The sequence below is a fragment of the Pinus tabuliformis genome, chromosome Q (assembly GCF_031772625.1).
Source record: "Pinus tabuliformis cultivar Carrire ecotype Pingquan chromosome Q, CPIR1, whole genome shotgun sequence".
NCBI classification, from domain to species: Eukaryota; Viridiplantae; Streptophyta; class Pinopsida; order Pinales; family Pinaceae; genus Pinus; species Pinus tabuliformis.
Window position 1 is genome coordinate 280,769,504 of NC_142296.1, and position 13,612 is coordinate 280,783,115.

Below are 13,612 nucleotides of genomic sequence, written 5' to 3' on the forward strand. Positions count from 1 at the left end.
GCAATTAAATAAGCAAGAAGAAAGAATGGGAAAGAGTAGGAGAGGGAGGAGAAAAATACAAAAAATAATGACAACAAAATGAGGGGTTTTCACTTACCTCTTTAGCTCTTGTAGATGGAAGCCCTTCTTTACTCCTCCAAACTCCTCCTCCTTCTCCACTCCTCCAAGCTCTCCTCAAGTCTCTCCTCTTTTCTCCTCTCTTCTCTAAGTTCTCAAAAAATACAAGTGAGCAAATGAGAGGTGAAAGGGCCTTTTAATCCCTTCATTCCTTACCCTAACTCAATTTGGACCCACCCCCAACCACTAAAAAAAAACCATATTTGTGGGGCGGCATGGCGGAACCGGCCTGTGCCCACGGAACCGGTCGCGATCCATATAGATCTGGCCCCGAAATGCCACATTTCGTATAGGCGATCCGCTGGCTGAAACACGTTTCAGAAATTTTGAAACACAAATCGGGTTCGACGGTTTCCATAGGGCAGGAACCGTCTTTTCCAGCACGATCTGCATTTCGGAATTTTCGAAACGCGTTTCGGCCGGCAGATCACCCACTGATCTGTTCAAATCACGTTTTGAGGTTTTGATCTGGGGGGGGAGCTTTTGTGTAACACTAGTTTAATCCCACTCATAATCATTAAGAAAACACATACATAGAGGCCAATATTTCTTAGAGAGCCAAAATTCTTATTGTTCAGTTAAAGACTATTTCTCATCAACTCCATTGTGAAACAAGGCACTGGAAAATGCCAAAGGAAGTGCAGGAGGAAAGATTGTTATTTTTGTTCTTCTGGAAAAGTGGAAACAAAAAAACATTTCATTTTAGAATGCGAGGTCTTCAAAGACAACATAGAAAGTTATGCAGATATTCTAGCACCTAGCTCTTGGGATAATCTATTGAGCGAGAAGTTTATCAAGAAACTAGGAGCATTTATTGTAAGGCTTCAAAGAAAAATGACTTAATACATCAACCAAATGAAAAAACAATCTATCCCCTAAACTCTTTTTAAAATAATTAATTTCTTTTCTTCTAAACAAAATGAATCATGTTATTCCGAAGTGCTTGGAATTGTTTCAAACATAAATACCTCTTTATTCTCTTTATAGAGATTCATGGATGAGAAAGGCAACGCTCTTAAAGGAAGAGATGCTAATCTTTGTAAGGATAGATTCATGGATGTGGAAGGGAACGTTGGTAAAGCAAGAGATGCGAGTAATTATTGACGTTGGTAACCTGAAGCTCTCCGACGAGGAACATTGGGCAGGGCTGGCACCAACATGGATGGATTTGGCAGCTGCCTTAAAGAATATCCCAATCGCGTCACGTCAGTTTCTCAGTTACAATTCAGGCCCCTGGATTTTCAAAGTTCGATCGTTCTGTATCTGCATCATTATCATTAGGGCAAACTTCAAGACCACAATCTGTTTCTAAATGCTGTTAGTTAACATAGTTTATGCTCATAAGTGGGATCTCGATTGTGCTGCATATCCTCAAGGTATGTTTCGGCTGACCTCTACCCAATTCAACCTTTCAATTTTTCGTTCTTTTTCTCAATATTTCTATACATTTATTATCTTTCAATTTATAAGTTGCATTTGCATTCTTAAAATGGAATGACTGTAGTCTAAGAGAGAATTTCTCAACATGTTAGGAATTTTAGGTTTTGGTCTGATATTCGGCAAATTCGGTTATTTACCTTCGTGTTTGATGGTTAGAAAAGCAAGCTATGATTTTTTATCCACCTCGTCGCTGCATATAAGTCCTGCATTTGCGTGACAACTTTCACTTGATAGCCAAAGATTTCTGCTACCTCCTGAGTGAACTACTGATGGTGAATGATCCGAGATTTTCGCTTTCCCTTCTTTCTATGTCGCAAAATAACCGATAATTCCCATTTATGTGTGCTCTTAGAAGGATATAGCGGTCTGAGATAATATGGTATTTTGCGACCTTGGAACGATCCCTAGCTAGCAAGTGATTGCGTTTTTGCCTCTTTTGTATCTCATATCTATCGCCAAGAATATTGGTTCACCTAAGTTGCACTGTGCGAGTGCGGGATCAGCTGCAGGTGCTGCTCAAGACCCAGATTTAAGAGTGGTGGGTGTGGTACTTCTCTCTTTTTCTCTCTTTATATGTCTGTATTATTTTTTTTCTTTCTCCAAGGAAAGAAATCTGCCTCTTTTTGCCCGATGACTTGATCTTGTTAGCTTCTACTCCATGTTAGTAGTGTTGGCATTGATGTCAAATGCTTATGAAGGCCAGCTCATGTAATTAGCTTCAATATGGACTTAGATTTAAGAAGAAATAACTTGCTCCAATGAAGTGACTTGGCAGCAGTTTAAAATCTGACCAACAATGTTTCATAAGCAATGTTTGTTTCATAAGCTATGGTTGTTTCATAAGCAATGTTTCTGATGCTGCTTGTTTCATAAGCAAAGGATGTGGAGAATTTTTTTATTTACATTGAACATGAATATTATCATCAGCTTACAGTATGCTATATGCTGAGTTAACATTTCCAAGAAGTGTACTCTCCTGGCTTATATCCAAGCCATGAACTCTTTGATTAGTACCAACTTGCAATCAAATCCTTTGTTATTTCTGAAGTGTTGCCGGTGCTGAAGGTGCTGCAGAGGTTCTTGAAGATGTTGTGACGCTGATGGTTGCAGATATGGGAGAAGAACTTTGAATTTTCCCCAATTCAGGGAATGGACATACATTAAAGCTTAGCTATCTGCGTTTGCAGACCAGATTGCCAGTGGGAAATTTGCGCCTGCTACCCAGATTACCAATTGGTAATCAGTGTATGTGTCCTGTAGCATGGATAAAGAAAATTATGGGCCTTGGCTTATGCAATCATGGTTGTTGGCTTATATTATTCTATTTATTTGAATATTTCGAGGTCCATTTGTCTTGTATTGACCTTTGAAATTCAGAAGAATTTGAAACAAATGGAGCATGTGAAGCTGGAAAGACAGACCGAATCACTTCAAATCCCCGCATTGGAATACAAACAGACAGTTAATGATGTACATAAAAAGATGTATTTTTGGATGGCAAAGCTGCTAGTGAATTGAATTCTGTGAGAACTAGTTCATTAATTGCTTGACAAAGAGAGAAAGAGGAAGAGGAGCAGAAGTGAGGCAAAATTGAGGAGGAGGAGCAGAGGAGATAAACAACTGCAAAGGGGACAGAGACTGAGTACAGAATAGAGACAAAAAAGAAGAACTCAGAATTCAAAGACCAGGTAAACCAACAAAGTAAATTTGTAATCTTGTCAGAGGATTGGTGTCTCCAAGCCAGGACAAAACCCCACAAGGGGAAAACCCAACAATCCTCTTATAGAATCAGATCAAAATGAGATATCAAGACCCACGACTAAGACCAAAACAGCCACAAAAATTCCAAGTCAAACCCTCCTCTGAGTCCCCTCCAATAGTCAAAGTCAATGCTGGTCAACCTTCTCCAAATCTGGTCAAACTTCAGATTTTGGCCTTGCAATACCATAGAAATTGCCTCAGAAAATTTGTATGTGTGAGCTGGATTAGGGCAGAAAACCTTTGATCTTCCTCTCTCCTTTGACTTCAACCTTCTTCTTGTCTAGGTGCAGAAATAGATAGAAGATGTGATGAGAATGAATGAATCCAAGAGGTCGAATTTGCTTCTTATATATAGCTGTCCAGGAGGGTCGAATAGGTGCCACTGGGCCGACTTGTCCAAGGAGGGCCAAACTTGGTTTTTCTGTTGACTCTTTGACTCAAAAATAAAATTCAATCTCTTTTCCTTTCAAATGTCCAAATGAGACATGACTCAAAGTGCAATTTCTTTTGACTCATGATAAATTCTTCTCTCTTTTTGACTCTTTGAGCATAAAGAACATGCTTTGACCAAAATAAAATAATAATGAATATGATAAATACATAAATGATAAAATTACATTACATTATGAAGACTGACACTAGTTACAATTTCAACACTCCCTCTTAACTAGGGAGGAATTCATAATGACTCAACAAGATATATTCTCAAGTTGAAATATTCATATAAGAAAGGATCCGGATTGATAAGAATCAATGATAATTACATCATCATAACCAACATTGTCAAACTACCAAGGCCTTGAAAAGTATGCTCTATCTCTTCACTAGATCAGAGCACAATTCTAGGAGGCATAAATTTGGACACCACGCCTCTCAAGGCACATACACCACCCAGGTGTTTTGAAGGTATGACCTCACAGGACCATTTCCTAATCCCAAGGAAAAGTACATCCTTTGGTCCATTCTTTACCAAGTTCATGTATCCAACTTAGGATGTTAATCCTAATCAACCACAATACATGAATAAAGAATGTATGTCCCTGATGCTTATCCAATCCACCATTCTCCCTACCAGTGTTCATGCACTAGGCTTACGACTGTTAGTCTTGGCCATAATACGTGACACATGGAGAACAAAGTGTCCACCCTCACTCCCTCACAACCATGGAAGAGATATCCACAAGTCCAATTTTATCTCGAAGATACTCATGTTTCTTGTAAGGAAGAGACTTTGTCAATACATCTACTACTTGTTCGTCAGTGGGATATATTGTAGCTTCACAGCCCCATTCTGCACCATGCTTCGAATGTAGTGATACTTGATATTAATGTGCTTCGATCTCGCATGAAAAATCAAGTTCTCTGGCAACTTTATGCAACTTTGATTGTCACAACATATTATGGTCAGATCCAAAGGTCCTCCAAACGAATCATTAAGTAATTTACAAAGCCAATTGCTTCATGACTAACTTCTTTGGCTGTCATGTATTTGACTTCAGCAATACTTAATGCAATCGAGTCTTGTTTTCTGCTCATCCAAGAAACCATAGCGGATCCCAAACAAAAACAACCATTGGTAGTACATTTTCCATCTTCAGCACTGCTTGCCCAATCCGAATCAATGTAACCCAATAATTGAATCTCATTTCCTGCAACATATCTCAAACAATGATGTATGGTCCCACGGAGATATCTTAAGATGTGTTTTGTTGCTATCCAATGATCATGTCTAGGCTCCATCTAAAATTGGCTAAGAGTATTTATTGCAAAACATATATTTGGCCGGGTGTTCACGAGATACATCAGAGAACCAATCAACTGTCGGTAAGATGATGGATCAACAAAACTTGAATCTGAACTCCTTAGCTTCTTCAAATTGGTGATCATAGGTGTTGTCATGGGTTTGCTATCCATAATCCCAAATTTCTGTAGAATCTTGATCAAATATTTGTTAAATTTTGCAATTATTATCTTAGATCTTCAACCTTTAACTGCAAATAGTAACCAATAGCCATATAGAAGACATTTAATAAACAGTAAGACAACAGATTTGGTCCAAGCCCAGGGAAAAAACCCCACTGTGGGGGAAAACCCTTTAAGAATATTCTTCTATTAGATCTTCATCAAATGCTCAACAAAGATACATAAGCAGAGTACAAAATCCTTCTCTCAATGACAACAACAATACCCTTTTTCAATCTAGGACAAATCTTCTAAAGTGTGAGATTTGATCACAAATGTAGAAGAACAGATCCTTTAATCCTTCAGCAAAAATTACAAGTGCGAATAGGAGATTCTATAATATGTTTGCCAGCAAATGACAAATAAGCCTCAATGCTAGTTAAAAAAAAAGGCCTTTAGTGCGAAATGATCTAGCCACAGATATGAGAAAAATATCTTCCAAAGATTGTGTTTCAAGATGAGTGTTAATGAAATGAAAATCAACTTCAGAATTGCAAATGTGAGAAGAAGATAAGCTTTCACAAATGAGATAGACAATACGTCTTCACAATACGATGATTTGGCCACAAATAATAAGTAAATATCCTCCAGTAGCGAGGGGATGAGACTTGTAATACGAGATCTGCAAAAATTGATACAATGGAGATTTGCCACCAATGATAATACAAGATAGAGATCTTGCTAGTAATACGAAATCTGCCAAACGATAATGCAAGAAAGAAATCTCCAAAAATGCGAGAGAGAAATCTCCACTAGATCTGCCAATGATGAAACAAAATAACAGGTTTCCAATAAATCTGCTAACAGTGAGAGAGATAAAATACTGATGCAAGGGCTTTATCACCAATGTGAAAGAGATCACCAGTGATGATAAGAAATGTGTCACTGATAATAAGAGATCTGCCGATGATGATAAGAGATCTGGCACCGATAATAAGAGATTTGCCAATGATGATAAGATATCTGCCACTAATAATCAGAGATCTGCCAATGATGAGAAGAGATCTGCAAATCTACAATATATCTGCTAACAATAAGAGAGATAAATTACTGATGCGAGGGCTTGATCACCAAAGCAAGAGAGAGAGAACTCGACCTGCTGAAAATGTAGGCTTCTCTTCAATATATAGGGATCTTTGAGACAAAACACCTAACTCGAATTAGGCTTTTGGAAGCTCCTAGTGTGATCCATTTTTGCACATGTTGAATTAGATCGCTTAAGTGATTTTATTTTGCACATGTCAAAATAACTTTATAAAACAATTTTGAAATAACTTTTGCACTTATAAAAATAATTTGCACTTGAGAAATAATTCGCTTCAAGGGTGAAGGGGGTTAACTCATAGAGTATTTTTCTAGGGAAATTTCTCCCTTAGTTGCACAAAATTCAACAATATTTTCCTTGACCAAGATAAATTTCGCCAATTTTTTGCCAAACTTCGAGTCCCAGGTAATAGTGCATTAGTCCAAGATCATTCATGTCAAATTCAACTGTTAGTTCTTGTGAAAATTCCTATCCTCAAGGAACCCCCACTGCAGCAAAAATTGAATTTACTTCTCCTACTTGATTTTAATATACATTATCAAGTTATTTTCTGAATACTGAAGTAAATTACTTCTGCAACCTACACTACTTTAAATACAATGGCGGAAAATTGAGTGAGTTTTACCTCACTTTACCCGGCTGATCCGACAGCGAAACTGGCTAACCCTGGCTATCTCTGTGTTGGCCCTACGTAGGCCTTTCAGGCTTTGCGCTGTCTCTTCTGCCTTCTGCGTCAACCTTTTCGGCTTTTCTGACAGTTCCTCGACAGTTCTGGCTTTCTGCGTTAGGGCAACTTCTGCTTCTATGCTGGCCTTTCTGGCTTTGCGTCAGGCCTGCGTGGGCCCAGATTGCTCCAGCGTCAGTCCTTCTAGCTGCTGCACTGCCTCCACTAGCGTCTCTCTGCCTCTCTGTCAGTACTCTCGAACTATCCTTGCCCCTTTGTTGCAGAATGATCACCTAGTTCAAATTCTCAGCTTCCTAGCCCCAGAAATCGAACTTCCAGATCAATTTGTTCTCTCCGTGTGTTTCTAAATGAACCCCAAGCCTCCTTATACTTTTCTCGTTGAGACTTCAATGGCAGAGATTAAGTCTCTAATCAACGGCTAAGATTAAAACTTGACTTGATCCGCCTTCTAGATCGCTCTCACCCATATTTTGATTAATACCCATTAATATTTTAATTTTCCTAAGTTTAGACTTAGAAACCCCATTAAAAATATTAATTATTTTAATAAAATACAATTTGGGTGGAATTTCACCAAACGTTTTATGGGTTCTTTAGAGCACATCCGATGCTACCAAAAACTAACAGTTCTTTCTTGCACTGTCGAATAAGATGCTCCACACTTGTTATGAGTAAGTCATCCACATATAGAAACATGATCACAGGCTCATTCTTTACTACCTTGATGTAGAGGATCAAATTTGTAGTACTTTTGACGAAACCAAGTCTTATTAGATAGGCATCCATTCAGGGATAACCCATGCTATAGGGGCTTGTTTTAAGCCATATAGAGCCTTCTTTAACCTACAAACATGATTTTCTTTTCCGTGCACTCCAAATCCTTGAGGTTGCTCGATGTAAACTTGTTCATCAATTGTGCGATTTAGAAAAGTTGTCTTTACGTCCATTTGATGTGTATTCCATCCCATAGATGCTGCAATATAGATGAGAGGGGTAATTGTCGTGTACCTGACTGTACGAGCAAACGTTTCATCATAATCATTTTCTTCTTGTTTAGAGAATCCTTTAGCCACAAATCTTGCCTTGTATTTGTCAATACTCCTATCAACTGCATACTTGATTTTGTACACCCACTTGGAAATCACAACTAATTTATCCTTTACTCTAGGTGTTGATTTTTTTGGGTAGCATCGGATGTGCTCTAGCTCCGAAATTTTGTGGAGGGGCTAGAACACATGAGATCTCCAATACCCATAAATCGTTTGGTGAAATTTCTCCCAGATTGTATTTTATGAAAATAATTAATATTTTTAATGAGTTTCCTAAGTTTAAACTTGGGAAAATTAAAATATTAATGGGTATTAATGAAAATATGGGTTAGAAGCTTCTAAGAGACGAGGATCAAGTCTAATTTAATCTTAGCTGTTGATTAGAGATTAGATCACGGTCGTTGATATCTCAACAGGAAAAGTATAAAGGAAGACTTGAGAGTCATTTGGAGACACACCACGACAAATACTTAGTAACCCGAGGGAAATCGATTCTCAAGGAGTAAGAGTTCGATTTCAGAGGGAGAGTTGCAGGGTGAAGGAAGAGGACGACATCAACATCAGTTAGAGATGGAGGAGGAGGTGACGCAGAGCACCAGAGGGACAATGCAGAGGGACAACTCAGAGAGGCAGCGCAGCAAGGGATGCAGTCCTCACGCAGAGGTGACACAGTGAAGGTTGGAGGGTCTCTGGGGTGTCAGAATTTCTCCAAAGGGAGGAGGAAAATTATCTCAGGTGTTTTCTCAGAGGTTTCTCTATGTTCTGCAAAATCATTCCTTGTAAAGAGATTGTTGCTGAAGAATAATAAATAAACCCTCATTTGCTGCACCGGTTTTCCCGCATTGGGTTTTTCCGGGGACTATTGTCCAAAAATAACTGTGTTGATGTGATTGACTCTTGTGCTTGTATTTCATTGTTCTTTTCTCTATGCTATTATGTGACAACTGCAGTAGAATTTATTTTGATGTTTACTGAAGGGTTTTGTAAATAACTTATTGTGGAAAATAAGTAGGAGAAATAAATCAGTTACTGTAGTAGAATTTCGTGTTAGAAATTTTCACATGGTATCAAAGCAGAGATCGGGCAACAAGATTAGAGAATTTGCAATGAGTCAGGAGCATGATGCTGGAGCAGCAAGGGACTCACGCAGTTCTCCCGGGAAAGAGGAAAGCACGAAGAATATAATGGATCACGACTATTCTATGTTAGCTTCCAGATTGGAAGAAGAAGTCGCTTGCTTGGCAAGTTCTGCTTCCTCTGAGGTTTGGTATATTGATAGTGGAGCTTCTGCACACATGACAGGAATACGAGAATGTTTCTTGAGCTATCAAGAAGAACAAATGAACTTCCAAATCACCATGGGAAATAAGTCAAAATGTACCCCCGTAGGAAGAGGTACTGTAGTTTTTCAAACAGAAGCAGGGGATCGACTTCGAGCTACCAATGTGTTGCATGTGCCTGGATTGGGGATGAACTTACTCTCTGTATCTCAGTTACAAAACAAGGGCTATGATGTTTTCTTCATTGGGAAGAAAGTATATGTCAAACATCCAAGTTGGAAGAAGAAGGTCCAAATTGGAGTCAGAAGTAACAAACTGTATAAGTTACAACTAGAATCTCCAATGGCACTGATAGGCAACAGTGGGGAAAAATATTTGAATGAACTATGGCACAAGAGGATGGGGCACTTACACCATGGGGCTCTAAGAATTCTCAAAAGAACCGTCACAGGAGTTCTAGAATTAAGTACCAAACGAGATGATGTATGCAGAGGTTGCGTACTAGGCAAGTACGCCAAAGCGGCTTATTCTAGAAGTAACAGTAGGGCAAAGAGTGTTCTGGGATTGATACACTCAGATATCTGTGGACCCATGTCCACAAAAGCTCTTAGTGGTGTCGAATATTTTGTCACTTTCATTGATGACCATTCCAAGAAGACTTGGATCTACTTTCTAAAAACCAAGAATGAGGTTTTTGATTGATTCAAAGAGTTTAAAGCTCTGGTTGAGAATTTGACAGGGAAGAGGATAAAAGTGTTGCGCTCAGACAATGGTGGAGAATACATTGATAATGACTTCACTGATTTTTGTGCAAGGGAAGGCATTAGAAGAGAATGGGCAACTCCATATAATCCGGAGCAGAATGGAATAATAGAGAGGAATAACAGGACTACTGTTGAAGCAACAAGGGCAATGTTGTGTGATCAGGCTATGCCCAAATTTCTATGGGCAGAAGCATGCAACACAACAGTATATGTCCAAAACAAGACTCCTCACAGTGCATTAGGTAAGATTACTCCAGAGAGTGTCTTCACCGGCAAGAAGCCTGAGGTGAGTCATTTTAGAATATTTGGGAGTTTGGCATACTGCCATATACTTGAATAAAAGAGGAAGAAGTTGGATCAAATTGCAGAAAAAGGATACCTTGTGGGATACAGCGAGAATGCTAAGGCATATAGAATCTATCTTCCGGGAAATAGGAAGATCGTAGTATGACGAGATGTAAAGTTCATGGAGGACAGGGCTTTCAGGAAATCTCGAGAAATGCCTTCCGAAGAGTAGTCAAAGGATGATCCATTGGTCCAGCCACTTCGACCAATAGAAACTAGCACCAGTATTTCTCCAAAAGACAAGAATCCAAAGGTATCACAACGGGTGGAGTCTCAGGAGGAGGAGCAAATAGATCTACCCACTACCAGTGGAAGAACGAACTAGGAACTTTGACAGATACTATGGGATGCAGAGGATTTCATTGGAGCTCCTAGGAACGAGAAAAGGGAGCGTAGACAACCAGATAGATACCAAGCCTTGGTGGCTCAGGTTGGAGAACCCTCTAGTTTTTCAGGAGGCCGTTCAACATCAAGTATGGGTAGATGCTATGTTGGAGGAATACAGTTCCATAATGGTCAATGATGTCTGGGAAGTGGTACTTAGGCCTCAAGATAGGTCAGTTGTAGGTTTGAGATGGATCTACAAGGTCAAATACGCTGCAGATGGCAGTGTGGAAAAATACAAAGGCAGGTTTGTGGCTAAGGGGTATGCTTAGAAGGAAGGGATAGACTACGAAGAAACCTTCGCCTCAGTAGCCAGGTATACTTCTATTAGATCCATGATATCCCTTGCAGCACAGATGGGGTGGGAGATTCACCAGATGGACGTCAAGACTGCGTTCTTGAACGGGGTGATAGAAGAAGAAGTATACATTGAACAACCAGAGGGTTTTGAGACACATGAGAAGAAAACTCATGTATGCAAGTTGAAGAAAGCCTTGTATGGGCTTAAACAAGCGCCTAGAGCATGGTACGGTTGAATTGATGGTTACTTGCAGAAGATGGGATTCGTCAAGAGTAACACAGATCCCAACCTCTACTATTTGATTGTGGAGAATGAGCCTCTAATTTTGGTTGTTATATGTGGATGACCTTTTTCTAACAAGTTCATCCAGGCTCATCAAAGATTGCAAGGAAAACCTAGCTACAAAATTTGACATGAAGGATTTGGGATGGATACATTATTTTCTGGGGTTGGAAGTTTGGTAGTAGAAGGGTGGAATTTTCCTTGGACAAGGGAGATATGCTACAGAAAGTTTGAAAAGGTTTAGAATGCAGGATTGTAGACCTATGGCTACTCCAATGATTACCAACTGGAAGAAGATTGATGCGTCTGAAGATAAAGAAGTCGATCCCACCTTGTGCGGGCAACTCATAGGGTCTCTGATGTATCTGGTCAATACCAGGCCAGACATTTGTTACGTTGTCAACACCCTCAATTAGTTCATGGTGGAACGAAAGAGGGCGCACTGGGCAACAACCAAGCATGTTCTTAGATGTATATTCACCTCCATTATCTGATCTCAAGGACTTGATCTTCTTTTTTGTCATATTCTCAACTTCTACTTTGAACTCTTGGAACTTTTTGAATACTTCATCTTTAGACTTCAAGAAATATATCCAAGTCTTTCTGGAATGATCATCAATAAATGTTACATAGTATTGATGACCACCAAGTGATTTTTCTGACATGGGCCCACAAACATCAGAGTGGATTAGGTCCAAGATGGAGATGGCCATATCTTCTATGCCACAACTCACAAGGATTGATGTCCAAGTGTACTAAAGCTTGAGGAGGAGGAGTTAGAAGTTTATACAACCTCCCCTCACGAATCCCAATAGTCCTTGCATTTTCTATACTAGATCCCTTATCCCAAACAATTACTTTGCCATCAATAAATGCTACCCTGTCTCCTTTATCTTCTAAACAAGAAATAGAAAGAAAATTCTTTTTCAAACCTGGAACATAAAGGATGTTGTTGAGATGAATGTTCCCACCAGATTCTAGCTCTATGGAGGTAGATCCAATGCCTTTGACCGAATAGCTATTTTTATCTCCAAGTTCAACTTTGTGAGAAGAGCTTCCTTTAGATAAGGTATTGAGATGTCCACATTCACCTGTCATATGCCTTGAAGCTCCACTATCGATTACCCACATGTTGTCATCTTCAAATGAACCTATAAGTGCAAAGTAGAGACTTCCATCCTTGATTTCTTTAGATAGTTTAGAGACAAAGTTGGTGATGTATCCTTTGATGGATTCAAAGAGACTCCTTAGAGCCTTGAGACATTCCTTCATGTACCTTGCCATTGAAAGAGGGAGAAAAAATAACTGCTACAAAGATGTCTTCAATCAAGAGTGCCAACAAACTGTGATCTTCAAGCTTCCTTCCTTCACCTTAGCTTTGATACCATGTTGAGAAACCAAGTGCTATGTAGTTTAATGCTTGATTTCTCTTTCTTGATAATTACTTGTGAATATTAGCTATCTTCTTATTACTTTTATGTTCTCTTCATCAAGCAATTATACAAATGTTCAAAGAATAAAGATCACAAAGAGACAAAGAACACCAAAAATTAGGCTCCAAGCCAGGGCAAAACCCCACAAGGGGGAAAACCCAACAATCCTTCTCTTATAGAATCAAATCAAAATGAGATATCCAAGACCCAAGATTAAGACCAAAACAACCACAAAGATTCCAAGTCAAACCCTCCTCCAAGTCCCCTCCAATAGTCAAAGTCAATGTTGGTCAACCTTCTCGAAATTTGGTCAAACTTCAAATTTCGGCCCTGCAATACCACAAAAATTGCCTAAGGAAATTCACACGTGTGAGCTGGATTAGGGCATAAAACCTTCGATCTTCTTCTCTCCTTTGACTTCCTTTCTTCTCCTTTGACTTCAGGTTTCTTCTTGTCTAGGTGTAGAAATAGATAGAATATGTGATGAGAATGAATGAATCCAAGAGGTCAAACTTGCCTCTTATATATAACTGTCCAGGAGGGTCGAATAGGTGCCACTGGGTCGACTTGGTCTTTGTGTTGACTCTTTGACTCAAATAAATTCAACTTTTTTCTTTCAAATGTCCAAATGGGACATGACTCAAGTACAATTTCTTTTGACTCATAATAAATTCTTTTCTCTTTTTGACTCTGAGCATGAAAAACATGCTTTGAAGTTTGACCAAAATAAAATAATAATAAATATGATAAATACATAAATGATA

At 39.0% G+C, this 13,612-nt stretch overlaps 1 protein-coding gene across 5 annotated transcripts in view; it reads left to right on the forward strand.

Annotated features, from left to right (window-relative positions):
- Window positions 1-1,101: 1,101 nt before the first annotated feature.
- Window positions 1,102-13,612, forward strand: part of LOC149219324 (uncharacterized) — a 66,433-nt gene continuing 53,922 nt past the window's right edge. For 3 of the 5 annotated variants that reach the window (XM_089382573.1, XM_089382571.1, XM_089382572.1), the window contains exon 1: window positions 1,102-1,493. In XM_089382573.1, coding sequence (XP_089238699.1) covers window positions 1,452-1,493 — 42 coding nt within the window. In that variant the 5' untranslated portion in view covers window positions 1,102-1,451. Of the gene's footprint in view, window positions 1,494-1,636; window positions 2,096-13,612 lie in introns of those variants that run through there. The other 2 variants (XM_089382569.1, XM_089382570.1) reach the window with 2 other exon arrangements.